The 27,744-nt window shown below is 41.4% G+C and overlaps 1 protein-coding gene across 4 annotated transcripts in view; it reads left to right on the top strand.

Moving 5' to 3' along the window:
• Nucleotides 1-2,286: 2,286 nt before the first annotated feature.
• The window catches only part of PARD3B (par-3 family cell polarity regulator beta), a 358,197-nt gene continuing 332,739 nt past the window's right edge, over nucleotides 2,287-27,744 (top strand). For 2 of the 4 annotated variants that reach the window (XM_065069461.1, XM_065069460.1), the window contains exons 1-2: nucleotides 2,291-2,706; nucleotides 24,538-24,639. In XM_065069461.1, the coding sequence (XP_064925533.1) occupies nucleotides 2,587-2,706; nucleotides 24,538-24,639 (222 nt within the window). In that variant the 5' untranslated portion in view covers nucleotides 2,291-2,586. Of the gene's footprint in view, nucleotides 2,707-24,537; nucleotides 24,640-27,744 lie in introns of all 4 variants that reach the window. The other 2 variants (XM_065069463.1, XM_065069466.1) reach the window with 2 other exon arrangements.

Raw genomic sequence — 27,744 nt, 5'->3', positions numbered from 1 at the left:
AATGTCTTATTTGCAATACCACGCATAACTTTCAAACAAACACTATCAGACAGTAAACACGCTGGTGATTCCTCTCCAAGCTTTCCTCCCTCCCCCTTGTTGGTGTGTGATAACCATTAATAACTACAGTCTCAGTTTCTGTAAGATACTTAGCATGCACATCTAAAGAAAACCTTTTATTTTCTTCCTTTCTGAAATAACCTATAGATCCTTACACTGTAACCATAGACACTTTGAACCCTGCTGCTTATGTTTCAGGTGTGCAGTTGGGGCCACATCTTTTTATTTTTTCCACATGTATCAGTTGGTCTAAACCAGGACTCTAGAAGAGAAGAGAAAAGAGGAAAGAGAAAAGAGAAAAGAGAAAAGAGAAAAGAGGTCATTTTTTTCTGATTCAAAGCATATGGGGTGCACATTTGTGCACTTGCACATGCAAATGCAGGTACAGACCCAGGGAAAGCAGTTCTATATGTGGTTTAATAGATTATTTTCCCATGATGTCTCTGAAATTCAGTGGGCTGGTGGCAGAATTGTTGACTGGTGTAGCAGTCCCACACTCCACCTGTGCCTGCTCTGTCAGAACCAGGATAAACTTTCCACTCGCTGTAGTTTATGTGGCTCTGTCTCCATCTTATCCCCAAAGTTCCCTATTAACTTTAATCTCCACCTTGGGCTGCCTTGGCCCATGTCCACTGCAACCTCCCTGGTACTATCATTTGGTTAGGTGATACAGCACAGGGTGTGGGCTGCCAAATCTGGGTTGGTGGGGCATTTATTTTTAATAATAAAAAAAGTCCCGTTGTGCTGTATGATGTCATGCTGTGGTTTAGAGGAATTTTTATATTGCCTTTGCTTTGTGGGGATTTTCAGTTGTACACATCTCTGTTTGTAGATCGATCTGTTATGATTGTACCGAGCTGTCTCATGTATTTACACCATGTTGTGTGCGATCTGGTGGTAGGTAAGATGCAAAGGGTATCATGCGGGCCAAAAAAATGTATTTTGCAGAGCAGCAGGTGTCTGGAGAGCAGTGCAGAGCCGGACATCCCATCGTGCAGGTTGCGTGGCTTTGCCACACCACACGTTGAAGGGTTTGGGCTGTTGCTGTCTCGGGCTGATGAGTTTCTGTGTGTTTTGGTGCACAGGGCTTGGTTGTGCCTGCAAGTCGCGGTGTGCTGTGGCAAGGGGTGCCCGAGGTCTCGTGTCACTGTCAGGGTAGGTCAGCGCTGGGCAGCATGTCGCTGTGTGTCGCTGCTTGGCAGCACAAGGGCAAGGTCAGGTCGTTGCCCCATGGTGCAGCTTGCTGCGCGTTACTTCTCTCTGGCTGTGTGACAACGGGCCTGCTGTGGGTGTGCGTGCCCTGGGCTCTGTTGGGAGATGTGCAAGGGGTGTGCGGTGCCTGCAGTGTGCAAACCCTTCAACATGAGGTGTGGCAAAGCCACACAACCTGCACGATGGGATGTCCGGCTCTGCACCGCTCTCCAAACACCTGCTGCTCTGCAAAATACATTTTTCTGGCCCGTATGACACCAAGTTGTGCCATTTGCATCTTACCTACCACCAGATCACATACAACATGGTGTAAATACATGAGACAGCTCAATACAATCAGAACAGATTGATCTACAAACAAAAATGTGTACAACTGAGTGTCCCTGTGCAGTGGGGAGGGCTGCTGGCCCGTAAGGGCACCCTGGAGCACCAATCCCCCCCAGAGCTGTGCGCTGCAGCCCAGTGCCCTGGAAGGGGCTCCTTTGGCTCAGTGACAGGACAAAGGGTAATAGGTACAAACTGGAACACAGGAGGTTCCACTTAAATATGAGAAGAAACTTCTCAGCGAGGGTGGCAGAGCCTGGCCCAGGCTGCCCAGGGAGGTTGTGGAGTCTCCTTCTCTGCAGACATTCCAACCCGCCTGGACACCTTCCTGTGTAACCTCATCTGGGTGTTCCTGCTCCATGGGGGGATTGCACTGGATGAGCTTTCCAGGTCCCTCCCAACCCCTGACATTCTGGGATTCTGTGTGCCTCTGTGTGATTCGGTGTCGGTCACGGCCCGCGGGAACGGAACAGAGTTCTGCAGCCGCGCGGGTGCAGCCCGTGTGTCCGTGTCCGCACGGCGCGGCTGCGCTTGGCACCGGCCGGGCACGGCAGGAGCTCTGCGGAGCACCGGGGCGCCGCGGCCCCTTTAAGCGCGGCCCGGCCCGGCCTGCCCAGCTCTGCCCGGCTCCGCCGTGCCCCGGGCGAGCGGCTCCTTCCGCCGCCCCCGGCCGCTCCCCCGCCGCACGGGGCCGCCCCGCCCGGCCCGGCTCGGCCCGCGTCTCCCGGAGCGCCGTGCGGGGAGGGGCGGGCACAGCGGCCCGGCGCGGCGGAAGGAGCCGCTCAGCCGCGGCCTCGCTCCCGGCGCTGCCCGCGCCCGCCGAGGCGCAGCCCCCGGGGCTCCGCACGCACCTGCCGGGCCGCCCCCGCCGCGGGGCCGGGGACACGCACCTGCCGTCGCCGCCGGGCCGCCCGCACCTGCGCCGCCCCCCGCACCCCCGGGCGGGCCGCGTTTCTCGGCGGGCAGGGCAGGGCATGGCGGGGCGCTGAGATGAAAGTGACCGTGTGCTTCGGGCGGACCGGGATCGTGGTGCCCTGCAAGGACGGGCAGCTCCGCGTCCGGGACCTGACCCAGCAGGCCCTGCAGCGCTACCGCAAGGCCCAGGAGAAGGTGGGGGCCGGGCGGGTAACGGCCGGGGCGAGGGGGCCTGGGGGAAGGCGCCTGGGGGAAGGCCCGGGGCGGGGCGGGGTGGGTGAGCGGCCGGGCGCGCTGGGGTGGGCGCGGGCCCTGCGGCCGTGGGGCCCAGGACGCGGCCCCGGGGGTGCCTGTCCCGCGTGGGTCGCGCCATGGATCCCCTGCCAGGTGCTCTGTGAACAGCTGGTGCTGGCGGGCCCCGAGCGTGGCTCATTTTACATGTTATTGCTGTGCGTGTTGACTAACAAACTTATCCAGGCACAAACGTAATGTGTGTTATTCCATTAAAGCTCGTGTTTTCTGTGCGGTGCTATCTGCATGAGCAGGTGACTTTCTTTACCTGGAAGGAGCAGGAGTTTTTCTTAGCTTGTATCCAGTTGAGCATAAAAATACTGTTTTCTTCCAAGAGGCAGGTGCTGAAGGTTAACGGGATGCCTTTTAATGCTGATGAAAGGCCTGGTGTGGCAAATACTGCTCTGCAACAGAGACTCCAGTTACAAGCCCTAAATTCAGGGCTTGTGGGGTTGTCCATCCTCATAAGACACCTGAATAAAAAGTACAGCCAACAGCTTTTGAGATCAGTTCTGTGGCAAATCAGTTGTTCCGTACCCTGGGTGCAAAACTTACTTTAAAATTCTTGTTCCTGCAGGTTTATTTTGAGAGAAACACAGATTGCTCTGTGGTAAAGATTGTGGTGGTCACCATGTTAGTCTTTCTGAGCAAGTGTAGTGCTGTAACCTGCCCTAAGATATGTAGAGCTCAACAAATATGTTGTATGAAGAGTCTTTTTCCTAATGACTATTGCATGTGTGTAACAACTGCAGGGTCTTTATAGAGTTCTTGCTGCTGTTACAGCCAACAGTGAGATCTTTTGCACTTAAGTATGGTTCAGAGTACTAAAATAGGCATATGGTCTCTGTTTAAGAGTGGAGTTTATCAGAAACAGAATTACTTTTGTCTGAGTTGAACTTAGAAATGTAAAGTTTGATTTCAGCTTTGATTTGTGCTTGTGATGGAATTGGACTTAGTCTCATGGTGATGGCTGAAAGGTGGCCTACAAAGCTTTTGGATAAATACTTCAAATGCTTTTCCTTCTCTCCTCTTTTTTTTTCAGTTCCTCTAGAAAGGAGTAGAAGGGTGTCTGTATTTCTAGGTAAGGCCCTGACTGTTCTAGAAGGCTCACTAAGGAATTCATTCGAGAGGAACTGCAACAACATGAGAAAGGTTCAGATAAATGCCAGAGATTTAAGATGTACTGCAGCCCGATTAGTTTCTCATTATTTTAGTACCCAATTTCCTAGTTAGGTAATATTTAAAGAATATTATTCTTAAGCTAAGCAGTCATCCCTGTGCCTCGTTCAGCATGAGGTCAGAATCATCCAGTTGTCTCTGTAGGACAGCCAGAAGCCAGAGTTCACGTTTCTGACCTTGTTTCTTGCCTTTGCAAATCAAACTTCTCTTTTTTTTCTGGCTATTTCCTTATAGAAGTCCTGAGTTTCCTCTTCTGCATCCTAGATGGACAAAGTGAACACAGGCGAATTTGTTCAAAACTTGCTGGTCACCTCAAGTGATGGTGGTTCAGTGCTTGTACAAGGGTGTGTAAAGAGGCAGAATGGGAGAAGAACCGTAAGGACCTCAAAAATACAGGTTTTCATTCAAGTCACTGAAAAAAGCTTTGTGACTTCTGCACCCTCTCTGCCTTCTGTTCACTGGAAATTTAAACAGTTCTCTTGCAGTGCTTGATTAGTTACTTCTCAGTCTATTTAAATTGCATTAAAAGTAGCCAAAAAGATAAATAGATAAATTTCCTCTTATCTTGTCCAACATCAGTTGGAGTTAGTGCTCTTTCCTGAAGGAAAATTTGGGCTTGGTAAAATAGATCATACAGACGTCAGAAACAATTCATTTTATTACCTTACAGAGAGTTTTTCTCCCATCTAGATTGGGTGTTTTGCCATTTTGCTTCTCACAGAATGGTTGGGGTTGGCAGGGACCTCTATCCATCAGCTCGCCCTGTTCTAAAATTAGCTTTCTTTACAAAAATGTAGAATCTTAGAATGCGATTATTTCAAGACAATCAGCAGCTAAAATCTGCTGTGAGGTGTGGGCACATAAACAGGTTTATGTTAGAGATAACGGAAGATTTGTTTTCCTTTTCAAGATACTTAGAATGCTTGGCATACTTCCTGTGGCAGAATGCTGCTGTTGGCATCTTAAGTGTTCTTTATCTCTTTTTTTTTTTCCCAGTGTTAAAACCTTTTAAAAGGACAAACTGGAAAAATGGTATTGCTAGTGTACCTAAATTATTTGGAGAAGGAGGGAAAATTGATACAAGGGATATTTTTCATAGTTGCAGAATGGAAAATGAAAAAGGCAGCATGGATACAAGCTTTGGGGAAATTTTTCTTAGTTACGATACTGTCAAATACCACAAAAATATGTGTGAGAGCCTCTCTATTTTGGGAGTTATTCTGGAAGCCTCGTTTTGCCATTATACTGCAGTCACTTGTCTGGTAAAGGGGAAGCTATGAGATTAGAATATTAATTCATATATATTGTAGAATATTTGAATTTCTGTGTATAAAAATAGGAAAATGTTTAATTGGTTTAAAGTACTCAGCTCTTATTTATACTTGTAATGAAGGGAAAGTTGGTGCAGTAAATAACTGAGTCATCATTTCTGTGAGGCTTTTGGTAAATAGCTGAGAACTCTGCAGGCAGTCGCTGTGTTTCCTTAGCAAGTTGGATTTGGTTTCTTGACTGGGCTGTGTTGGCAAGATTTGGTTGTGAAGGCTCAATCGCTCCGTTAACTAAAACAAAATACTGGGTTATTGTTTTAACTGAAGAATCAGTGATTATTTCTTGATGGTGCTGAGCTTAGTAGTGGGTTTTGGAGGTACCATTTCAGTTCTGAATGGGCAGATCTTGTCTGATCTACTGGAGGATGCGAGTAACTCCCTGGACTTATGAACTATTGTTTGTATTACTGCATCAACGGAGATTTCTATCATCTCGGATTTAATTGTGTGAATAGTCTTAGACGTTTAAGAAAACATTTTGTTGGTCAGCTACTCTGTGAGAATTGTAAATAAATTTTCAGGGCAGTGACTGTCATCTCAGAAAGTCACTCGTGTTTTGCTGAAATGAAGTTTGGTGAAACTTCTTTGTGACTCAGTACCTGCTTTTTTGTTGTTCAGTAATGTGTGTGTAGGGCTTCCTGCTGACAGGTAGACACAGTAGGATTCATGATTCCTTATTGCCAGCCCAGTCCCTTCATCTTTCTTCTAACCTGGTATTTTTGCTGCCTTGGGGAGCATGTGTGTGTTATCTGTTGTATTTAGGATTCTTTGCTTGAGTGAGAGCAGATGTACTGCAAAACACTTGAGCTGCTGTGCTCTTGTTACAGTGTTTGCTTCGCTGTGGCTATAAGGCATCACCCTTGCATGCAACACAAGGTACCTCACTGATTGTTTTCCGGTGAATTGTGAGATTGGTGTTGTCTGGGTTTGCGTGGTCCTACTGAAAGCAATTCCTCAATGCGTATGGGGCTAAACGCACCGTTGTACTTGTACTTCTCGTCTTTGAAATGCTGCTCCCCCCAAGTAGGAGGCAGTACTTGAAGGACCAAGCTTTGTAGTGAAGCCCTTGGTGCAGCTGGAGATGCTAGTTTACTCATTCCAAGTCCTTCAATGCTCTTGGTGCAGAAAGGGCTGTACACCCAGGGAAAAGAATGGCTATGAGACTAGCAAGTGAAATCCACAGTGACTTTTCTTTAAGCTGCAGTGACGCTTATCCCAGGAAAAATGTATAAAAACCATCTTGCTGCTCCAGATGTTCCTTTTCTCTCTGGAGGAGTCAAGAGATGGGGAAGTGGATCAGTTTATTCACATTTGCATGCATGGTGCTTACCTGGGCAACTTGCTTGAAGTGACTGCTTTAACTGTCTGAAGTCTTGTTCACAGAAGCCAGTCGAATGGATGGGACATGGAAGCCATGTAGCAAAATGAGTAAGCACTGCAATTTGTCATTTAAATGTCAGTTTAAAATGAGTCATTTTAGGCGGAGTTGAATTCTTGAGTGGCTCACTTCCACAGTCTTTGAGGGCTTCCCTATGGGCTGACACAGACAATTGAGTATTAGTTTGTTATGGGCATTATTGTGTGGTTCCAGTGATGAGTACGTACAGAAAGTTGATTCTAGAGTGGTAATGGTAACTTTAATTGGCAGTCAGACTTAGTAGGAAGCAATAATATAGTGACTGGGTTGACTCAAGAATGGTGCATTTTCAATTAGAGCAAAAATAGTGTGTTATTTGGGTTTTATTTGCAATCTTCTGCAAATTAAGTGCATTTAAAGAGCTAGCATTGCACACTGACTCTCTCTATCAGTTGCTAATTCCTACTAATAAAATACTTTTCCCCTTTCTGTTCTTGCTTGCCCCACAACATGACAAATAGTTTTCTGAAATTATGTATTGCTATTGTAGATCAGCCAGAGAGCAGAAGGAGGACTGAATGTTCTTGTACTTCCTTTAGAAACACTGGGAATAGGAAAAATGACAATTTACTTTGACTCCAAACTCTCTGTTTTTGCAAAAGCGTTTTTTGTAAGCAGAACAGATTTCTTCAGAAGATATATGTGGAAAGTTTTGAAATATATCCTTTGTTATGAATGTTTTTCTGTTCGTGGTAAATTGTAAGTATTTAGTCCTTTATAAAGGCAGAGTAATACAGTTGTATGTCATTTTTGCCTTGGACCTGGTCTCTAGTTTTGGTGTGTCTTTTAGAATTTATACCAGTTTGTGTTGGGAAGTTTATGCTCTAATGGGGATGGGGTTAATGCACAGTCTTTGTTACAGCAAAACAATTCTAAGCTCTGTTTTTCAGCACTTTTTTTTGCTAGGAAATGCTTTAACTGTTCATTCCCCTATTTGTCTTAGTATTGCTCAATCAGCTAGAGCATGTTGGTGAGCTTTTACATTGTCTTGGAAAATGGTGTATTTTAATGAACAGTTTAATTATCGCTTCTGTATTCAGTCTTCAGCTTTGTCCACTATGTTATCGTAATGAAAAATGAGAATACAACTTGGCACACTGTTTTTCCATTGCTGTTGTATGAGTTTATGGGTAACTGACTCATATATAGGAAGACAGGCCACGTAAATGTGTGTGTGGGGATAAAGAAAAGAAAAGGAGACAAATAATTTTAGAAAATCTGTATAAAACAAACAAAAATAACACTGGTGCTGGTGTGGCTTTTATTTTTTTCTTTACTAATTGGCTCCTCTGTTCATCTCTCTTCCCTAAAACCCTAGAAGACCTTCAGATTGTTAGAGAAGATACTATCTCATTCTCATCAATCCATCAGCAGCTGAGCTGATCTCCATTGGCAGACCTCCATATCTAAGTTATAGGTTTTCTGAGCAGAGAAAAGATTATGTTGTATAATAATCTCCTGTTTCTTTTGAGTGTCAACTGACAGTAGTTCCAGCTCCAAATAAGTCAGAATCCAGCCTGTCGCTCTTTGGAGCAGCATAACCTCATGGGTTAATCCCCTGTGTATGGTGGAGTTGGTGATCTTCAGCTGCTACAGAAGGGGACTGCTTGAAAATCTACATGTTCCTGCTCTGCAGCTCTTCTCTTGGCTGGTGTGCCTGTGGGGCAGGCAGACTTAAATTAAGCTGGTCTTTATAGATTTTGGTGGTGTCTGTATAGAGGTAGCTCCTTATTTACGCTGCTTCTCAGAAGTTTTGAAGGCAGATAGTCTTAGCCTTTCTTCTTTTGTTGTTAGTCTTGCAATGCTCAATGTCATTAATGGTGATAGGGCTGGATTTTAACGTAGCAGGTTTGGGGTGTAATTGTACCATTTTTCTGTGTTTTTAAGGAGTCCAAGTACTACTGAACGTAAGTACCATTCCCTTTAGTTTCTGTATGTCAGGTATTTTTTGTTGAATGCGGTTCTTAGTGGTGCAGTTTACCTGCTGTGACCTTTGCCTAAACCATGATAATTTTTTAAATGACTCATTTGGTGATGACTTTGAATAGTATTTTGAGTGTTACAGAGCTTTGCACTGACCTCCTGTGCTAGCCAACATTTGCATTTCTGAGCACAAGCCAGACAGTGAAACCAGACCGCAAACTTTAGCCCTAAGACTTTGTTGTTAGTGGAAGTGTTGGCTGTACACTGATTTGGATACAGACCTTTCGTGGGGAATGAGTTTTATGAATAAGGAAGATAATACATGACCTGGATCTCAACTAACTTCTTTCTCCAAAGCTTCTCAGAGTTGCGTGTGCTGTGTAACCCTGCAGCTCCTGCCTGGGCTCTGTTGCAGAGTGTCTTTCTGTGGATCCCTGGTTGAACAGCTATTGAAATTCCCATTCTGCCAGTTGTGACCTTTTCTGAGCTAGTTGAGTAAGGATTTTGATGGAAGGTTCTCATCTCAGGGTTTTTATTGGGTTTATTGTAGATGCTATGCACCGCAAAGGTGGGACAGAAATGCAGGGGAAGCAACAAACAAGGCTACTTGAGACAGTGTGTCTGTAACTCTTTTGAAAGTAGAAGTAATTCAGGGGTTCTACAAGTTCAATCAAGGTGAAGTTGCTGTTTTGCAGCAGTTTAAGCCTTGAAAGGCTTAGTCATAACTTCTCGCTTTCCCAGGTCGCGAGGCCTGTACGGCTGTGTAATGAAAACTGTTCCTCAGTCTGTCCAGGACAAAACCAAGTTCCTCTGTTGATCTTGTAGCCTGCATCTTACTTTGTTGTCAGTAAATTGGATGATCATACTACGTCTCACCTGTACATTTTTAAACTGAAACAAGCTTCAGCTTTTAAAATAAATAATCATGATGTCTTCCATTTACTACTTTAAAGAAGTTCTTATTGATTATGTTACTTTATATTTGAACTGTGAGTTAGTCTACATGAGAGCCTGTACAGAAACCAGAAGTCATACAGAAAGGTTTTTTTGCTGATTAAATACGCAGGGGGCTCGCATTTAGGAAAAAAAAAAATGAGCATTTTTAAGGCTTGCAGGAAAAAATGAGGCAAATACCTTACTGCATCAATCAAATGTCAGTATACAGCAAACTCTATGAAAATGCGGTTTACCTCCAAACCACATTCCTTCCGTTCACATTGAGTTAAAAACTTGTTGGCTATGCCAATGATTTTTTTTTTCTTTATAAAATAATTGGCTACGGTAAGGGGTTGTCAGCAATCTATCGGATTATTTTTGCAAGCTGATTTATTTCATACTGAGTAAGGATTTCTATATTTGAGGAAATACCTGGTCTGCTCTAGTGTGCCAAAGATGTGGCATACTTTGCTTTGACTCATTGACTTAAATGTTATTTTCTTCAGGTTACTCACTCTACTGAGATTTTCAATAGAAGTTGTCTTTGTCATTTCTTCTGGTTGTCCCTCTCCTCCCCCTTCCCATTCTGATTATGACAGTATACCAGCATCAAATTTACTATATCTGCTTATTTTTGAGAAGTCTGTTTCTAGCAGTTGCCTCATTTAACATAGATGGCATATGTGTTTCTTGGCTGATGTTGGAAATTCGGCTGTCTTTTGCTTCTGGAAGCTCAACCTGTTCTTTGTCTAGATTGCTCCCTTGAATTGAATCTTCTCGTGTCTTTTGTGGGGCAGAAAGGCTTGCTGAGATTTTTCAAGGACTGAAGGGAGTTAATGTGTTCAACTCACAGCATTAGGCTTATTTGAAAAAATCTATCTGCTGCCAATTCACAATTAATTTTCCCCTGCTGGCTGTAATGAATGTATTCTGAACAACTGTTTCAGGAGCTCCTGGCATTATAAGCTACAAAAAGAAAACTCCCTGAAGAGCTGGAAAGCCGAAATTGTGTTGGGCAACAGGAAGGAGAAGGTTCATTGACATTTTGACGTTGTGCATAGGGAAAGACCAACATTTGGATGGTAGTAGTCATGATACAGGCTTTGCCCAGAGTGCTGTGAAAAAGGAAGATAGATATTTGGGTTTTTTGGGGAGAAGAAGGTGTGTGTAAAAATATAAACTAACATTGAGGTCTGTCCTGTCAATGATAAATGATAAATGATGACTCGTCTATGTTAGGCCAGAAGATTAGCACTTGAAAATCCAGGGAGTTCTTCTGTTGTAATGTTTTGGGAACAGTTACGTGGATGAATCTGATTCAGCTGCTGACTGATGGGAGATCTAACTTTACCTGGAAAACCCTCATAGAAACCACTCCACTGGCTTTACAAATAGAAGAATGAAGAATATTTTGTTGATGTACTCAACTCAGAAAGGCTTCAAAGAAAACTCATGGCCTGTGCATTTAAAATTTATTACTTCTTAGGGTTTTTTTCCTGCTTATGATTACTGATGTGTTCAATCTAATTATTTTTCAAAACTGTCAACAGGACAAAATTGCACTAAACTCCTATTCTTTTCACTTATGCTTTCACTTGAAGTAAGATGGATCAGATGGGAGTCTGCCAACGTTGACCCCTTAATCCTTGAGTCTGGAAAAATGCCTGTTTAGGCCATCTTCATTCATAGTTGATTTTGTGTGTTGTGGTGGAGTAATTGCAGTGAGTTAAACTGGAAGGAGTAGATGGTTTGCTTTTGTACATACAGTGTTTTTTTCTTATTAGATCTTTGATGTAGCATTAAAATGTATTGCTGACGTTGGACTCTGTCATCCTCCTCATCCCAGCTCTCTGCCAGCTGTACTTTTAATGTAGGTGATTGTTTGTTTGTTTGTTTTACTGCAGCAACATTCACTGCCATCTAACTCTTCATAGAGGCTGAATATCCACTTTGGTTGTGGTTTTTTATATATGATGAATGAAATATAATGTATGTTGCCATCGTTTTCTTTCTTGTCTGGAAATATTCATTGCTATCGTTGTTTTATTAAATAAGCCATATTCTCAGACACTAGGAAAACACTAGGTAGGCCTTTTGGTAACTTGAGATGTTGCAGGTGTAACATCCATCTGGCAGAGTACAAACTGTTGGTCTCGGTGTCACACAACCGTCTTTTAAATTTAGTGAGAGTGGAGGAGTCTGAGTTATTGTTCATATTGCAGTTCATTAATGGCTGTAGACATGAAATGAGCATCGCACTAAATGGAAGTCTCGGTCAACCTCTGACTTGTGCCATAAAGGTTTGAGAATAGACAATATGAAAAAAACACCAGCTCTTTTCCAGATGGCTGAATGCTTGTTGTCTCTTTATGTTTAGCTGTCACTCAAATGTGAATGCTGTGGTGATTATAAGTGTCTTCCATTTTTCTGGATTGAAACGATCCCTTTTATGCATTGTGTGTTTAGAGATTAACTGTTTGTCTTATCAATAGGGATTTTAGAGAAAGAGCAACAACAACAACTTGATGGTCTAGCAAAACCCAGGATGTTGGTGCTGATGACAGACTGGACAGTGCAGGTCTTAGCTCCACATACCATGTTGCACACAGTAGTTGTTTTGCAATCGGTTGTAGTGGACCATCAACGTTCCGTAGCATGTCGTTACTTCAGCTTTGGGGCATCTTGTGCGTGATATGTTTTGTACTACTGGTTTTTGTTAGCGTAAAAATGTTTTTCTGCAGTCTGGAGGGGGAAAGAAGTTTGACAGAGGAGGCTTTGTGGGGAGGAGTTTGTTTGGATTGGGAAGAAAAACCTTGCTAAAGCTCACTTAATGAATTTTCAGGCTTCTTTCTTGTTGCTTTTGTTTTGGAGCCTGACTTGAGAGTTAGTGTAAGAGATCCTGCTGAATAATGGCAGCCAAAGCCTGTGCAGGTTTTGTAGGAGGCCAAATCACTTACCTTATGTGACTTTTATACTGGCAAATTCTGATGTTATCATTTTTTTCTATTAACTGACAGTGTCTGTTTCCTTACTTATTAGCCATTAAAGAAGAGAATCAGCGGCTTCATTGCATGCGCTGCTTTCCTTTTTCAGGCACTGCACGTAGTGATAAAATGTGGTGAAAACAGATCCAATTACTTTGCTGAAAAGCCTTCAGCATTGTGGGGCTGAACTTGTCAGTGACCGGCTCTTTACTCATCTTTGTGTGTGTGAATTGGGAAACAGAGATATAATCAGCTCTGTTAATGAGCAGGTAACTTACACTGGAGCCCTATTGCCAGTGCATTGTGATAAAGGGATCCCATCACCTCCTGAGCATTCTTGGGAATAACTATGTTACTCCTGTTTGCTGTAGGCATTTCCATCAAGTCTTTGCTTAATTTTACAGTGAGATCTTAATTCTGTAGGTGCTTGAGCGTGGCGTAATATGCAGAGCCTATGTATGTGAATACAGTTATGGAGCCCAAAGAGAATGAATGAGGCAGCTGTCTGAAATGTAAGCTGGTTTCATCCATATGAGTGATGGATGGCATCGAACTGGAAATGAAAAGGAATGTTGTAGCGGCTTTTCAGAACTGTTGCAGAATGTATGCAAATACAGTATTTAATCTGGTGTGCTCACCAGCAGTGGTTTTCATTTGAAGTTTGACTGGATTGAAATTGTGTGGCCTTCCTGCGAGCTCTGGGAAGAAATTCCTGGTCAGAGGCATTGAGAAGGTTGCTATGAAACAGTAAGTGGAACCTGTACCTCAGGTATTGTTTTCCACATTTGAGCTGAATGCTCTGTTTACCTGTCTGTTGGCTGTTTTGCAGTGACTTTTATCCTGCTTTTCTTTTAAATATTTGAAGCTGTTCCTTCCAGACTCTTGTGATTCTGTTTTCTTGAAGATCCTTGGGGGAACAGGAGAAAGCAGTTCTTCTTGCCCTTAAGGATAAGGGACCGGGTGGGGGAACCCTTCTGTACACTAATGGTGTTGAATTTCGATGAAAGAGTGAATAATATTCTCTGCTTTGTTGTCTTCTATCTGGCCAAAATCCAGTTCATGAGATGTGGTTAGGCATACGGCATACGGTTTTGATGATGTGTTAATTCTGGTATGTTCTGTAGTTCCAGTTAGGTGAAGGTGGATGGTGACCACAGGAGGGAGAGAATTGTCTGTGTTTGGGTTTTATCCAGTTGTGGCACTGGGCTCTGCCAATATGAAAAGACATCGAGGTCGTCTGGACCGTTCACCAGGTGTATTTGCTGTATCTCAGAAGTCAAATACTAAAACTTAGCAATATTGCACTGTGAAAATATCAATTTTATTAATATGATACAAAAGGTAAGAGATTATATAATAGTTCCCATGGTGTAATATTATGCTGGTAAATATTTATTTTACTTTTTTAAACTTCCTGCTCATTTTCTTTCAAACAATAGCCAGAACCAGTGAAGCTGACTAATCTTGATGGCATTAGGCAGTGCTTGCCTGTTACGCTTTTGGAATGTTCTTGACCCTGTCATTTGTGCTACTGAGTGGTAAAGGGAGGAGGGAGGCTGGTTAATTTAGCATTCCGTGGGAGAACAAAGTGGCATAGAACTGATGATGTAGTACAAATCTTGCTCCAATACCCGCATGGCTAAAAGTCCTTTGTCTTGCTCCCTGCACATCCAGCCAGTTCTTAGTTGATGTTACTTTCTACCACCACCTCTTTTTTTTTTTTTCCCCTCTTTCTCCTTTTTCTTGTAGTGACCTTCTGCCTCAAAGGGACTCTGCTTACATCATCAAATACTTGTAATGCTTTGGGTATTTAAAACTGCCGTAACTGTCTCAGCATCTTTCTAGCACTGGGGCCACCATTGTCCCTAATGGCTCCACTCTGGAGCGTTGTGACCAAAGGTGCTGAGACTTTCTCTGTCTTCTGAGTGAAGAAAAAGACCCAGGTTCTCAGTGGAGAGAACAGATTAGGGCTGATACAATCAAGAGAGAGGATATTTTTCCCTCCAAATAATTTGTAACGGTGCCCTATTTGGGTATACTTCTATAATCTGCTGCTGTTTTTTCTTACTTGAGCTTTGTCTAAAGCTGGGTTTATGTTAGAAGGTTTTACAGGATTGCTGCATACCTGACCTTCATTCTATTCTGTTTTGTGGGAGTTCTGAGTCTGCTGTTACTCAATCATGTTTGACCCTCCCAGCTGCTTCTGATAACAGTCCTGTGTCAGCTGCAAATACATTAATCACTTTATCAAAGGAAAGCCCCAACAGTTGTAATAAAATAATCTTGGTTTCTAGATGCCAGACCGAAGTGGTGGCTGCTTTTATGGTAGATGCTGAGCCTTTTGTCATTTTTTCTTCAAGGTCTTCAGTGCTGAGTTTGTTACTGAGTTGTGTGAACTTAGTGTGTTTTTGTTATCTGTAGCTGTATTGAATGGTTTGTATTTAAGGTATCCTCACTTTTAGCTGGCAAAATAACAATGTTGTTCATGCACTTAACCTGGACCTTGCTTTTGAAATGCAGTAGTCTTGTACACATGCCTTTCTTACTTTCTGAAGTTTGTCGTGTGGGGTTTTTTTTGTGTGTTGTATTTTCCTTTTCTCTTTCCTCATTTCTGTGTGAAAAATGGGTGGCAATTGGCAGGAGTAGCTTTACAGTTCTGTGTGCTCACTTTAAGTTGGATTTGAAGAAATCATGCCTGTGGTCCCTCACCCCGCAGTGCTACCTTCAGATATCAAACAAAAAGCCAGATTCAATACTAAGTAATTATTTGCCAGGTGCCCGTAGCTGTGTAGCAGTTTGCTTAGTAGCATAACAATACTATGAATATTGTAGCCGATACTTGGCAGGGAGAACTTGAGATATGAAAGTTAAAGCTTAAAATGTTGTGATTTTACTTAGAGATGTCTAGTTCTGGAGCTGTTGTGTTAAGTTACATGGGGTGAGTCTTTTGTGTTTCTACATTGTTGAAGCAATCTAGTCTAATGAGCTAAAGGATATTCTTAGTTTATAACTGGAGATCAGTTTACAGGTGCATTCTTGCATTCATACAATTACCTTGGATTCAGGACTTGCATACAGTGCACTCCAGTTTCTACTGAGGTTTTTCTGTAGGTTTTTTTTATAGTTGTTACAGATGCAACGTGTGGACATCGTTGTCTAAATAAATGCTTGTCTCCAGTTCTCTTTGCCTGTTCTGGTTTTGTATATTTGTTCTTCAGTGAAATATTCTTCTTAAATGTCAACTCTTGGAGTGTAATGTAAAGATAGGCTATGTGATCCCTCTAATGTATTCTCTACTGCATATTTTATTCACATAATATCTAGAGAGTGGTTCTCATTCACGTTCAGGTTCAGTATAGAATCGGAATACTCTCATTCTTGAAGGTTCCAGCGCTGAAATCAAAGTTTGAGTGCAATTTAAAATGTTCTGTCTCACTTTGGTTTCATATATCTGTGCTCTGACTATTGCTGTGTTGGGAATTCCATGTTAGGGGTGTCTCTGCAGTTTTTCTTGTTTTCCTCCTCAGACGTGATGTGGGAGATGGGTATTTTTTCCCTCTGCGTATTCAACTGCCAGAATAAACCTATTTTCTCTTCTTTCTGCTCTCTAGTGATAGTGGAGTTCACTAGGTGAGATGAATAACTACCTCCCCTGCCTTGTGGAAAATGAAAACACTTTCTATTTGTTAGTACCTAGTGCTATTAATTTCTCAAAGTGTAATCACTTAAAGATGGCTAAAGAACAAGAAAGGGATGGACTGGCGATTTGTTGGACTGCTTAGCATGTTAAATCTAAAGCTGGGAGTGAGATACTGATGCTTTGTTGGTCTCATTCCAACGACTGAAAAGCAATGGTGCTTTCTGGTTGTTGGCCGTGTCTGCCTTCACTCAGCGGTGCCCTGGGCTTCAAAGGAAAACAAGGGAAGGTTTTTCAGCGCTTTCCCGGCTGGGTAACAGTTTTTCTGTCAGTCTGTGGTGCATGAATTGTCTGGTTGGCTTTGTTTGTTTGTTTTGCTCTTTACACTGGGGTGCTGAAGAGCCAGCAAGGCAAACGGTGTGAGCAGACTTCACCAAACTGCTCAAGTGCTGAGACACAACCAGCCCTAGTGACAAAGACAAATCAGCTTCTCTACTGATGCGATCTGATTAGAGTCCCTGTTTTCACATCGGGCTTTTAGTACTTTCAAAGTCAAAACTTTAAAAATGGGGTATTTAAAGTGACCTTGCATAACATTTTATTTTTCTTCCTACTTTGTAATTGCACCAGTTGCCAATACAACATCAAATGATGATTTGACAAAAAGAAAGTGGGAAGGATAAGTTTTCACAACTAGTCTTGAAAGATAAGGTGAATGAATCTAAACAAAAATTTAGCTTGTGTGTGTGAAAATACATAAAATGAGATTTTAATTTTAATTTTTCTTAAATAACTTTTTTAGGTGAAATAGCTTCATCTGTTCTAGTCTAAAAGAAGATCTGCACAGTAGGGCAATTTGTGTTGTTTTGGAAAAAAAATCTTTGGTTCAGCTCATACTTAAATGTTCAATTTATTCCTATTAGGAGGAGTGAAGTTTATTCTTTTACGTTGTCTTACTGTGTTAGAAAAACTTCTTAACCTCTCTGAAAATCGAAATGTGTGCTTTAGCTAGAAACACAGCATCATGGATGTATTACTTTACCTCCTGTGATGTCTCATTTTAGTTCCTGTATTGAACTCAGGATACCTAAGCTGACATAAACCAGGCATGAACGGGTCAAGTGTGTCCTTCTCCAATAAATATGCTTTTTAAAAAGTGATTTAGAAAGTAGTTTGTTTAGTCAAACTCCTTTTTGCAGAAGGAGCAGCCAGAGCTTGTTTGCTTCACTTTATGGCTTATGGTAAAGAGCAGTTGCAGGGCTACTTGCCTTGATGTCAGCTGAAGTGAAAATGCCCATGCTATTTGCAAATACTATGGCAAGGGAGGTGAAGTTGTGTTTCAGTAGCGGTGTTGAAAGCTTTTAGTCAGCCCTGCGAAATTTACTGTTAAAAGTGAAGAACTTTGTACGTACTCAGAAGTTTGATTGCTTGGAAGTAACTTCTGCCTGTTCTCCATCACCCCACAGCTCAGGCAGAATTCTGCTTGAAGATCCTTTCTTAGGTGGCTTTATTTGTAGTACTTTGTTTTATCCAGAAGGCAGATTGGGAAGCACCTTTTACAGTGACCTTTGTAGGACTGTTTCTATTGTATGACCTTCTGTGTTTTCCATAGTTTTATTGCTGGATGCTGCAAAGCAGTTTCTTTGTGAGCAGACTGCCTTCTGTCCTTTGCCCTCACCTCAGCTTCAGTTTCAGTCTTTGAGCTCAATCAGTACAGATCTTTTTCTTGGGTATTACTGACATGAGAGGGTGTCTGTGACTTCAGCGGGTAGAAGGATATAAAGGAGCTTTGTCTTCTTTGCAGCATCTTCAAGCATCTTCACTTCTAAAGCAAGCAGGTTCGGAGTTTGGTGAGGAGAACAACAATGCTACGGAATACACGAGAAACCTTTTTTACTATCTCATTGTGCACTAATGTGTTTCTATTCTTTGTATTGTCTTGAAGGTTTCTGCTGCTTTTGAATGTCTAACTAGGAATGATTAAAAATGTTGCGTTTAATTTTATGCAGTTGAACTGTAGAGCTGTAAAGACAATGGAGTTCGTTCCAGTTAAGAATTTATTTTCAGCAGTGGGACCCAGAAACCTAAACTTTGGAAGCTTCCTGAGCAATAAAACCTAAATGCTGCTTTTTCTCTATTTTTGGAAGTTAGTGAAAGGAAGACTTAATTTATACTCAGTTGACCTTCATATAGGGAGGCTTATTGGGGTCTGGTCAGTACGAGGACCTTCTGAATTCAGTGAATGTCTGGAACAGACCTAATCTCTTGTGCGGAAAGCTGTTTGTCTTTGATTTTTACAGAAGCTTCTTGTGTTTGCTTTTATTTCTTAAAAATGTCAGTTCTGCAGCATACAATATTATTACAGAAATGATGCAGTTCTACTCTTTCTGCTGTCTTGACGCAATGCTGGAGGCTGTCTTCGTTTAGTGATCAGTTTGGAGAAGGATTTAGAGATGAACTTGGAGGCTGTGACCAAACTCCTCCATCTGTTCCCCTCCAGCTCCCTTTTTGTGCTCCCCTCCGCAAGCTCTGGATATATATATATATATAAATAACACCTAGTGCTGTTTGGCTGGGGATGATATCATGTAGGCTTAGCATACCTATGGAAATCATTAAATACTTTTTGCATATTGGGAGGCAATAGATCATGTTGCAATATAGAATGTAAAAATAATTAAATGGTAGAATACCTTTCACTGACCTTCACCTAAAGTAACCCCTTCATCAGGAGCTTTGTTGGGATGGTGGCTTTTTAAATCTTGTTTTTACACTGTCTAAATGACAGAAAACAATGTAGCTGGAGTCCAGTCCTTCCCCCCAACTTTGACCTGGTATTTATGCTGTGGATGTGGGACAGGCCTATGTGATTTCTGTTTTCTAAATACATCCTTTTTCACGTGGAATTTCCTATTTGCTTTAGGGAGGCAATAATGTGGAGGCACTTCTAAAATATCCCCCGAGAAGTAATTGCAGGAGACTTACTAAGTCATTCCTGCTTCTGAATTTCTCAGTGCATCCAAACTCCACCATATTTAAATTAAAAATACCAGTTTAGGGATTGCAATTTTATGCATTCTACACAGCAGAACAAACAGCAACACCAAACAATAATTAATAGTGAAATCATTAAGTAGTGGTGTTGGTTTTATTGGTGGGTCAGCTGAGATGTATTTAAACTTGTTAGGATTCTCTTGCTCGTTAAGTCTCAAGTGCGCTATATGAGCTGCAAAATTTATAAAGAATGTTGCTGTATTTTTCAGAAAAGAAGACTGACACTTTCCTGTTTGAGTTTGGAACAACAGGAATCAAGATGTTGCTCCAAATTTTTGATACATTAAAAGTGTGTATCTATAGACATATATAAAAACCTAACAATAAATGGGAGTGTCCTTTAGTTATAGACTGGTTCATCTTTCATTCGAATGTGTGTTTGTTGACTGAAAACAAATGCATAGAAGAGTTTTTGAACCTATTTTGGACTATTTGAATGCTGAAGGTGTTGCATTGGTGGCAACAGTTGCGTTAGGATTCTGTGACAACGTGAACGCTAAAACCACTTCTTAAAATTTCTATCACTTCTCTGCCTACATTGCACTTGTGCATTCATGTGACCTGGCTTTAATTTAACATTTGGTAAATATTTGCATAGTAATTCCTAAAGTGTTCTCCTACACATAAAGGAAATGATGATAAACAGCTTTTAAGTGGCTTGATGTTAAACACAAACATGACTTGCAACCCTAAGGTAAAATGCATGTGAGAGTAACTGTTCAATATTCATTTGGGAAGTGCTGGTATGTATTATACCAGGTAACTTATTCATACATTTTCTTTATATATTCAGCTGTTTCTGTTGTATACCTTAGCTAAACGTGTTCTAAGAGAACTTCTCCCCACTCATGCTGTTGGGATTTTTTTGAACTGTTTTGAAGAAAAGCTGTAGGTGTGTTTTCTCCTAAATGCCGTTTCCAAGAGGAGGACATTTGGGATCACAAGTAGATGGTCACTGTATGTGAATGCTGCCCAGAGTTTCTAGTGTGTTTTAGTGTTTTATTTTTACAAGGGACTCATTCTTTTTTCACAGAATCCCAGAATGTCAGGGATTGGAAGGGACCTGGAAAGCTCATCCAGTGCAATCCCCCCATGGAGCAGGAACACCCAGATGAGGTTACACAGGAAGGTGTCCAGGCGGGTTGGAATGTCTGCAGAGAAGGAGACTCCACAACCTCCCTGGGCAGCCTGGGCCAGTGTTCTGTTACACTCACTGAGAAGATGTTTCTTCTCATATTTAAGTGGAACCTCTTGTGTTCCAGTTTAAACCCATTACCTCTTCTGCTATCATTGGTTGTCACCGAGAAGAGCCTGGCTCCATCCTCCTGACACTCACCCTTTCCATATTGATCCCCATGACTGAGTCACCCCTCAGTCTCCTCTTGTCCAGCTCCAGAGCCCCAGCTCCCTCAGCCTTTCCTCACACGGGAGATGCTCCACTCCCTTCAGCATCTTTGTTGCCCTGCGCTGGACTCTCTCCAGCAGTTCCCTGTCCTGCTGGAACTGAGGGGCCACAACTGGACACAATATTCCAGGTGTGGTCTCACCAGGGCAGAGTAGAGGGGCAGGAGAACCTCTCTGACAAACTCTTTCTTCTTGAGCATGTGAATCAGTGATGATGGTTAAAATATTGAGAGGAATAATTCTAGACTGTCACTCATTAGAATAGGACTTTGAATCTCAAACTAGACAACTAGAACCTCTCAGTAAAAAAAAAAAAATGTTGTCCTAGCATTTCAGAATACATTTCTTACTTCTTTTTTGCTTTATATTTGGCAGTTTTCTCAGCAAGCTCCCTCTCGGTAACTGTCCTCAGTCCCTTCCCTCAGCAAAAATAGGATAAATGTAATCTGATCCTGTATTGCTCATAACCTTGAAACCCCGTAGTTTTCTGCTTTCAGCAGGTAAGAAGTGTGATTTCATCGAAGCAAACATACACTAGCTGGGATCAACCCTTCACATGTCTAACATCCTTTGTGATTGTCATATGTCACTATAACATAAGAAACTTAAAGTAATACCATCCCTTTCTAAGGAAAGTTTAGATTTCTGCAATGACGATTCTGTTTTGTATATACCACAGTTATTTTTTGAATCTGTGCTATTCCTTGTGAGCTCTAAGTGATGTGTAATATACGAGTGTGTATGTGAGCATGCATACGCATGTACGTTCAGCTTCTGCCTATTACTGTGCAAGCCCTGCTCATCATGTGGCTGAAATGCTATTTGGGACTTAAGATATTCAGCTTTTACATCTACTGGTAGTTAATGGTGTGTTTTATATGGCGAGCTAGCTAAAATATTGGTGTTTTATTTATTGAAGCCGTCTGGACTCTTGGTGGGAGTAAAGAAGCACAGAAGAAATCACTATATGGATTTCAGGGTGTTTTTTTAATGTAGACGCTTTGTATCCTGCACGTGGCAGTGTTTGGACTTCATCCAAAGAGCAGAAAACGTTCTCTGACTTTCCCATCTCTTTGGAATGAGCGAATGATTTTGCTGGTCAGTTGAACTGTTCCTACTTGTGTGACCGTGCAGAGGGAATTTCCTCCATCTAGGCCATCTAGAAGTAGTTACTATTTGCTTCATCAAACAAGTCTGTAAAAAGCATCTCTCTGTGTGCTTAGGAGCTGATTCTGTGTGTGTTTGGTGTGGTTTCAGGGCTGAAGTTCTGGTTAAATTAACAGAAGCCAGCTTCACATCTGTATTTCTGAAACAACAAGTGTTTGGTCTTGTAGTCTCTGGTGGTTACTGTAGTTGGGGATTCCTTGGGATCAAAAGGTCCACACTGTGTACCTGACTCATAGTGTGTGTGGGAACGACACCTTAACTCTTTAGCTAAGGAAACTGTGCCTCCTGTTCTGGTTTAGTTCTTATATTTTGGTGTGAATTTCTCGTAAAGAATCTACCACTGACCACACTTGCTCCAAAAGATTGATGGGGAACGACATCCTTCAGACTGCTGTAGAGGCTACTTTCTCTTGATATGGCCACCAACAAACCCATTAAGTTACTGTTTTTGTGGCCCGCAGCAAAAGGAAAGCTGGGAATTCGTTAAGCTTAATGTATTTTAGGGTGACTGTGTCTTGAGCTTGTTTCTTGCCAACTTGCTGCATTCCGCTGGTACAGTAGAGCTTTTACGCTCCTTTTTACCTTGTTTCTTTTCCAGTGACACATCTGGGTTGTTGCAGTTACTGAATCACAAATAGATGCAAACTTTAGAAGCAAAATATTCCAATCAGTGGTTTTATTTTTTTCACATCATTTTTTTTCTGTCTACAGGACACTTAAACAGCATAATATGTGTAGCAGATTTTAATATCTCTTCAGACAAAAACGTTAGCAGAAGTTTGGCTAATTAAGAGGAGTGGTTTTCAAGTCTGCTGTTTGAGTGTTACTAACCATGGAAACCTTTGTGATTGCATTAGTTAAAAGGTTCAGAGGAACATCTGTAGCTACGGATGCATTCCAGTTGGAGAGAATCGTATTTTGTAAGATGATTGGTAGGGTCAAGTGACACACTTTCACAAGGTTCCTGCATTAGGTAAATTGTTTGATCTAAGTTAACATGCTGCTTTGTTTGCTCTCTGCCTTTTCATCATAGAATTTTGTGGTTATGGTAAAAATACTTAAACCACGGGCTTTCAAATAGAGCTTTGAGCTGTAATAGTTGCCTACACTTCATCACTTTGCAGAGACAAAACCTGTTAATTGATTTTCCTAAATTTTGTGAATTTGAACACCTGATACCTAGAATGAACAAACATTTGCTACTTTGCAAATGGGTGCTTTGAGTGCGAAAGGAAACAATTGTGGTTAGAGATAAATTACAGATTGAATAGATATATTTGAGATACTTCTGTGTGCTTAGATGTGTGGTTGCCTCCCTTTCCCGCAACTCATTTCTGTGCTCAGAGTCATATGGTCGGGAATGTCCCTTTGGTCAGTCGGGTCAGCTGTCCCTGCTGTGTCCCCTCCAGCTCCTTGTGCACAAGAAGTTGATAGTGGCACGATGGGCTGTGGTGTGCGGTTTTCCAGTTTGTATTTTTTGACTGCTGCCTATTGATGATATACTAAAAAGAGGCCTAATCCAATTGATCCACATCTGTACCTATGATGGAATTATCCTGATTTATTTACTTGATGGCCAGAGATACAGAATGCCTGTAAATAAATACAGAGTGGGATATCCCTACTTCTCAAGGACTTCATTACATGGGGAATATCCAGACTAGAGAAAAGGAACTTGCTGGTCTATATAGTGTCTGTTGAGCTTCACTTTGCTTCTGAGAACTATGATCTAATTAGGCTTGACAAGTAAAAAGAGATTGGAGATATAGATGTAATGTAAACGGAATTGTTGGGATTGCATATTGCATGTCAGCAAACCTCTTCTTTCTTTGTCTATTTCTGAAACTTTTCTTAAAGCTACATGTGTACATGCCAGTTTATTGACCTTTAATTTTAGCATATTCTGGCCAGTCTCCATAATGCTTGGTGAAAGACTCAAACATGCTTTGCAATTTTAAATAAGCATGTCTTCTTTCTTCAGCGTGCTGTAGATGTGCCAACTCAACATTTATCAACGCTGGTACCATCAGTACTCAGACATCTTGCTGTGGCTCGATGAGCTGCCATGTGCTTGTTAAACCACAATAGCCCTAATGGGATAAATGTTCATTGGAGCTTGAGAGCGTTTATGAAAGCAAACTGGGATTTATTTATTCATTTGGTTTTAGCTACAATAGCCTGACCTACCTCCTCAGAGAAAGAAATGATAGGTGGTTTATATATATACATACATATAAAAATATCTGCCCCCTGAAACTGTCAGAAGTGGCGCATGTCCATATATATATATATATATATATATATATATATATATATATATATATATATACACACACGCACACATAAGAAATATATTTACATGTGTATGCTGATAATAACCCAAATATTCCAACTATAAGCTATTGTACAATCAAAAAAAAAGTTTAACTTCTCCTTATTTTTATTAACTATGTAACTTAAAGAATATGGTAATGGAAATGAAGTACACATTTTAAAGATCTTTTGCATGGTGTTCTATAGATAGTCTCTTGTGTTATGTCTGTAGTTTTCATTCTTTTAGTTTCAGTTTTGGGTAGTGGCTCCAAGCTTTTACCTCACGATTAAAGAGGGAAATGGGTGCAAAGGAGGTGGGATACAAAGCTGCTTTGTCCGATGGCACTAAAGCCTTGCAAGGTGAGGTTTAAAAGTCTTGTGTCTTTCTTACAGGATCCAGGTTCCTGGGTGAATATTCACCACCTGGAGTACACAGATGGAGGGATCCTGGACCCAGATGATGTGCTGGCAGACGTTGTGGAAGACAAAGATAAGGTAGAGTTTGCATGAAAAGACGACGTTTGCTTTTTGCTGTGGCTTTTCAAAGAGCTCATGCTACTTTCTCATTTCTTGGACATCTGGCAGGTGAAATGCATGTTCAGTATTTTTAAATTAAACACATCTGCCCATAGGTGCTGTGGGTGTCTATTTCTGGAGTAGAACTGGAAAGGGGAAAAAGGCATGACCAAAGCAATGAAGATAATCAGAGGAGCCTTAGAAGTTGATTTAGGACTTAACCTTTTCAAGCAGTTCTGTGGTTTTTTTATTGCTGTATGAAAATAGAGTAGTGAAGGACTTTTTTTTTTTTTTTATGCCACTTAAAGTATCTTTTATAATCGCTTGCTTTGAATTAAGTTTTTTTGAGAATCATTCAAATGTCATGGTTCAATATGTGTGACAAAATAAACAGAGGAATCCTGTGATGAGAAGAACAGCTGCCTCAACTGTGTTAAATTTCAGGAGAAGCTGCTGTGATTTGCTACCGAAAGTCTAAGCAGGGCAGTTATTAGTTTTACAAGCTATAGGTCTGGTGGTTGAGAGGTCAAAGAATCCTTCTGTTTGAGAGTGGCATTGAGCCACAGCGTGTGTCCATGCGACCTAGACAAGGTTTGGTGTGATCTGATAGCAAAGATCCTGCCCTCTAAAAGGCCTAGAAATATTTTTACTGTTTTTTGTAGCTTGTTAGCCTTTGAGCATTCGCCAGTGCTATTCCACCTGACAATGTTGGCTAGGGGATCTTTAAGCTTTGCAGAAAGGGAGGAGGTATTTTGATCTAATTGACCTGGTGTTTAAAGTCCCTAAATAGATGAAAGATTTTTGGTACATTTCTCTGTGCACTGATTCTCTTTGGTTATGATTATCTGTATGTGTGGTAAATGAACAGGCCACAGCTTTGTTGCTCCATTGTCCTTGTCATCCTTTCATATGCATCCAATCCAATAATGCAGTGTCCCATGAAATCAGTCACTCTATATAAAAATAAGTATTGCGCTTAACCCGTGTGCCTTTAACCTAAGGTGTGTTTGGTGTTGCTGACCATGAAGCTGCTCTTTTGTGTAGAGGAAACTACCTGATGCTTTTTTAAGGCTTAATCTGTTCTAGATGGTACTTTGATAGCAGTAAATTACCACAGTTTCTTCAAAGGAAAACGTCCTTGCTAATCTATTGAAATTCTTTCACTGCGGCAACAAAACAGGGAATCAGAGAGAGTTATCAGATATAATTTATTTGGAATTTCAAAAGCTTTTGACAGTCCTTAACAATAGACTGTTAAGTAGGCACAAGTGCTGATGAGGTAAGTGGCAAATGCTCCTGGGGGTGAGGAAATGATTAAGAGGGAAGAAAAAGATGGAATAAATGGTCAGTTTGTGAAATAAGGGCATTGGGGTGCATAATGCACATTATTGGGAGTGGCGATGTTTTTGAGCTCTGCTTGCATTAACTTCATAGCTTCCTCTTCAACGCAAAATGAGTCAGAATCCAGCAAATAGGTAGTACAGTGGATGACATGAATTGCTGTCAACCGCACAGTTATGCGTCCTGGAGAGGGTGGCTTTTGCTATTGGCATGTAAACAAGTCTAAGTATTATACATGCTTGGTAATGTGTGTCCCATTAAAATGTTTTGGAAATTCTTTATGACAAGAGCCCCTCTTGCTGCCACTTGCTCGGCAAGAATCGATGACCTGACTTGGATGTCAAAGCTAGTGTTGAATAGTTTTAAAATAGTTTGTTTTCACTGAGTTATCCAGCAAGGAGTTTGCATCCTGATTACTCATAATGATGGATCTAATTAATTAAAACCCTCAAATTTTGTCATTTGAACAAAACCAGGCTATTTCTTTGCTTTTCATGCGTTGAAGCTATCGATGGAGTCCTCTTTGTATACTCTTCTTAATAGATCTGTCACTTGCAATGGCTTTTCTCTTGGGGAAGATTTCAACAGTGTGCAAATGTATGAACAAAACATTTCCCCTCACATCATTGTGTACATTGAGCCTTTGCACATGTCTTAAATGTATGAACTTGATTTACTCATCTGGGTTTCCCTCTGATTTTTAAATGGAGTCATGTTGTCAAATACTCAAAACCACCTGTAAAGCTGTAATGAAGCCCTGTGTTAATACATTAAAACTTGCTACGCTTATAGGAAACGTTTAAACTGTTAATACATTCCTAGATCAGAACAGTTCTGCTCTGAATACATACAAAGGTCTCCAGGGAAAATACAGTTTGCATCTAACCTGTCTGTTCGTATTTTGACAGGATTAAATATAAGCAAAACATACGTACTGGTATGATTTTGTCAGCAAAAGGGTTTTTTTTGTTGTTGTTTTATTTTTAAGGGGTGGAAGGAAGAAAGGATATGTGCTTGTGATGGGCATTGCGCCGATACTGAAATCGGAGGGTGCCAGTATGGTCTCAAAGGTTTTTGCTTGGCTGTCTCTGTTGTGAAATCCAGTGATTTGTGGTTTTGGAGGACACAAAGCAACATCAATGAAATGCTGAAACAGTGACATAATTTTGAGATTTGTAGGGACTGTAACTGTCATTTAAGTGTTTCTAATGATGATATCAAGTAAATGGTATGAATTAAGTGTAGCTCTGATACTTGCTTTAGCAAAGCGTTTGGTGAAATATTGAACAGCAAAATCAATGACTTCTTCCTTCTCAGTTCACTACCAGCAGAAACACAATACTGAGAGAACGTGTCTCCTGGAAGGTCTCCAAATGGTAGAGAAATGATCTGCTGGCTGTTCGGAATTTTTATTGGGCCCATGCGCTTTGCTGATGAGGAGCTGAAGATCTGGCTGGAGTGGTTGTTTTCTGACCTGGGTTTGACTCTGGAGACCTTCAGGGTTGTCATTCTGGCTGTGACAGCACACTCTAACGTGCAATGTGTATTTAAATTAAGTTATATTAAAGTAATTCCACCTTTGAAGAGTTTCTGTTCACTTCAACCATCGGATTCCTCATGAAAGGGAGAAGGAAATCAGAACTAAGGAAACCTTTAAGTAGAGAAGGTGTTGGCTAATCTGAGGTGATAAGGGAAATGGTTTCTACAAGAAAGTTGAAAAATGGTAAAAAGAAGTCAAAATAA

Source organism: Columba livia, chromosome 7 (genome assembly GCF_036013475.1).
Source record: "Columba livia isolate bColLiv1 breed racing homer chromosome 7, bColLiv1.pat.W.v2, whole genome shotgun sequence".
NCBI classification, from domain to species: domain Eukaryota; kingdom Metazoa; phylum Chordata; class Aves; order Columbiformes; family Columbidae; genus Columba; species Columba livia.
This window is presented reverse-complemented; position numbering and strand designations above follow the sequence as displayed.